We start from the raw sequence: 3,877 nt of genomic DNA, 5'->3' as shown, positions 1-3,877 counted from the left end.
GTGGAAAACTTGCCGCCTCAAACCCCACCCCGCCCTCTACGCCATTGACTGACCGGTGTGCATGACGTAGAGAGGCAACAACGCCAGATTTTCACGCCCTTAACACCGTAATAACTCAAAATGTAATAGTGTGTTAGGAAAAACTTGGTTGCTGTTGGGGTTACCGTTCACGTGCACACCACACTACCCGTATTCTCGCTAACGGTCCCACAACATCCACGTCATCATATTCCTCTTTTCTAATTCCAAAAATACCCTCCAGACGCCACAACTATCACAATCCCCCACACAAGTTCACCGATCCTCTCTTCCCCAAACAATGGCGACCGGTCTCGTCCGTCGTGCTTTTTCTAGGGTTCACTCATTACCGCCAGCAACCCTCCTACTCTCCCGAGCACACGCATCCGAACCACAATCCACACAAAATCTAAAAAACTTCCAAATCTACCGCTGGAACCCTGACAACCCCCAGAAACCAGAGCTCAAAACCTACCAGATCAACCTCAACGACTGCGGCCCCATGGTTCTCGACGCACTCATCAAGATCAAAAATGAAATCGACCCTACCTTAACCTTCCGCAGGTCCTGCCGTGAAGGAATCTGCGGCTCATGCGCTATGAACATCGACGGATGTAACGGACTCGCCTGTTTGACCAAGATTCCGTCAACTGATGCCACCATGATAACGCCGTTACCGCATATGTTTGTGATCAAGGATCTGGTGGTGGATATGACCAATTTTTATAATCAGTATAAGAGTATTGAGCCCTGGTTGAAGCGGAAGACTCCCGTGACGGATGGGAAGGAGGTTTTGCAGAGTAAGAAGGATCGGGCGAAGCTGGATGGGATGTATGAGTGTATTTTGTGTTCTTGTTGTAGCACTTCCTGCCCTAGCTATTGGTGGAATCCGGAGTCGTATCTCGGCCCCGCTGCGCTCTTGCATGCCAATCGGTATATTCTTCATGTTTGTTGTCTGTTTATGTTCGCCATAATTTCGTATGTTAAGAAATATTTGTGTTTACCAACTGTTCGTGAACACTTACTGAACGAGTTTTTATGTTCGTGTTTGTTTGTTAAGGAAATGAACTAGCTCGTGTTCGTTTGTGTTTGTTTGTTACTTTTAGGAACGAACGTTGATGAACACAAATGAGCAAAAACTAATGTTTATGAACATAAATAGAAACAAACGAACACGAACAAGCGGTCAAGCGTACTTATTAGATATTTTATTTGTCGAAGTATTTAAATAAAATATAAAACTAAAAACATTAATGAACTATCGAACACAAACAAACACGTTACCAAACGTTCACGAGCATAAATGAACGACCTCTGTTCATGTTTATTCATTTAACTTAACGAATGAAATTTCTTGTTTGTGTTCATTTGTTAAACAAACGAACAAACACAAACGAACCCCGCCAAACGGTTCACGAACTGTTTGCCGAACGTAGGTTTGTTTGTAGTTCTAGGACTAGCAAAACATGTCTTTATCGTTTTTAGTAGGACTAGCAAAATAGGTCAAAGACATCGCGATTAACACAAGTATCAAACATGAATACAACTCGTTTAACTATTTAATACCTCATATCTATAACATAGTTGCATGTTCTATGTATCAAGAAGTAGAAATGATGGAGCCTAGCCTCCTAGTTTTGATTATTTACAGAAACGTATAAAAAACAGGTTAGAAATTGCCAGCCCTAGGCTTTAGTTGTAGTTATTGTTATTGTATCCGATTCTCTTCAATTTTTTCTACGGTCTTCTACAATTACCAGATTTTCATACTAGTTTTTTATTAGTGTGGTTTATTTTGTTCATACTTTCAGATCATATGCTTATATTTCATAATTATGCATTAGTTTCTGTTCAGTAGGATGCATACTCCATAGTATCAATCCTCAAGGTTTTAGAAGCCTGATTTCTAAAATCACTGTACTGTTCAGCTGCACAGAGAATTTCACTTTTGAGAAACTGATAATAGGCACCCTGTTTATGGGCACTGGCATCACATATGTTTGCTGATATAACTTCTGTGACAATTCTTGCGTATTGTTTTCTTGATACATCGTACCTCTACTTATACTCGAATGTAATGAGTGCGTTCTTTGCTTCAATCAGGTGGATCATGGACAGTCGCGATGAATATACAAAAGAGCGTCTTGATGCTGTAAATGATGAGTTCAAGTTGTATCGCTGTCATACAATTTTGAATTGTGCGCGTGCCTGCCCCAAGGGGCTGAACCCTGGGAAGCAAATCCAGAACATCAAGAGCCTTCAAACTTGAGTGTTATTTTTTCAATCTGATTGAATTTTATAGGGAAAATGATGACTGTTATCCCTTTTTCGTTCTGGGATTATGTTAGAACATGCTTGTAAGTTTTTTTGTTTGTTGTTAATAATTTGTGAACATGGTTGATGGCTGTATCTTGCCATCATCTCCTTTCTGTGATCAGAATCCTTGAATAATGTCGTGTCATCTCATGTGTGATCAAGATTTAGGAATCATATGCGATTAAAATGGAGGAGTGAGGTTTTAAAGGGTAGTTTTGTCATTTCAGTTTCTTGTATGTCCAACTTTTTAACAAATTATTACCAACGGAACAGGATGTGATTATAGGAATTTATTTCAACTTAAAATCTCAACTTCTTTATGATATTTCAGTTCTTTTCATAACATCCTTGTAACCAAACTGTCGCATAATGATTTAACAAACTCTTTTTACGGCTCCTAGCCCCTTACTATGATAAAGCTTTGTTGGTTATTGTTAGGATCGAACGCGAGTAACACAAACACAAATAACAGAAAAACAAGAAATCTGACACAATTTTTTACGGGGTTTGGTTGTGGTGTGCAACCTATGTCTACAGGGGCAACTGGGGTTTCGTATTATTGAGTGAATTATAGAGTTACAAGTACAAGAGATATATATACTAGCCTATTGGGATTCGACCCTTTACTAAACTTGCTAAACAAGATACTAAGTAAACTGGGCCCATTAGGGTTAGGGCCGACCGAACCCTTTCCCTTCTCTCTAATTCTCGGCTAGTTAGTGGGCCGATGACAACATACATCGCCAACAATCCCCTACTTGGTGTCTTCGGACCTCCAGTTACACCATCTCCTTTGTACTTCTCTAAATGAAAAAAATCCCTGATCTTCAAATCTCCTTGGTTACCCCGCCTTTTCATCACTATTCCTAAAGGCCTGGCTAAAGCTACATAGTTTCAGCTTATCCAACACCACATACTTGGTAAACATATCTGTTGGATTCTTAGCACCTGAGATGTTCTTCAAGCTGATTGTTCCACCACTTATCAATCCTCTCACGAAGTGATACCTCATCCCGATGTACTTCGTCTTCTCATGATATACGAGATTCTTGACAAGTTTCACTGCACTCTCATTGTCACAGTTAATGAGTAATCAAGCCGCTGATAACCCAGTTCTTCAAGAAAAGTCTTCAACCATACTAACTCCTTACTTGCTTCAGCAACAACCATGTACTCAACTTCTGTAGTTGATAGAGCCACACTTTTCTGAAGTCTGGACATCTAACTCACTGTTGTTCCTCCCACTGTAAAGACATACCCTTGTAGTGCTCTTGAATGTCCATTTATATCCACCCAAATCAGCATCTGTATAACCCCTTAAAATGATATCGTTCCCCCTCCGAAACATAACCCCATCTTCTGTGTACCGATCAAGTATCTGAGCACCCATTTAATAGGTTCCCAATGTTCTCTTCCCGGATCTGACATAAACCGACTAACAACCCAAACAACATAAGCAATATCTGATCGAGTGAAGCCCATGGCATACATGAGACTTTCGACCGCTGATGCATATGGAACTTTAGACATTTCTGATCTTTCT

The 3,877-nt window shown here is 40.2% G+C and overlaps 1 protein-coding gene across 1 annotated transcript; it reads left to right on the top strand.

Moving 5' to 3' along the window:
- Positions 1-260: 260 nt before the first annotated feature.
- Positions 261-2,541, top strand: LOC110878391 (succinate dehydrogenase [ubiquinone] iron-sulfur subunit 1, mitochondrial). The gene is made up of 2 exons (XM_022126688.2): positions 261-951; positions 2,122-2,541. The coding sequence occupies exons 1-2, from the start codon at positions 320-322 to the stop codon at positions 2,285-2,287; spliced, it is 798 nt and encodes a 265-aa protein (XP_021982380.1). The 5' UTR covers positions 261-319; the 3' UTR covers positions 2,288-2,541.
- Positions 2,542-3,877: the final 1,336 nt, after the last annotated feature.

The sequence above is a fragment of the Helianthus annuus genome, chromosome 9 (assembly GCF_002127325.2).
Source record: "Helianthus annuus cultivar XRQ/B chromosome 9, HanXRQr2.0-SUNRISE, whole genome shotgun sequence".
In the NCBI taxonomy this organism is placed as follows: Eukaryota; Viridiplantae; Streptophyta; class Magnoliopsida; order Asterales; family Asteraceae; genus Helianthus; species Helianthus annuus.
This window is presented reverse-complemented; position numbering and strand designations above follow the sequence as displayed.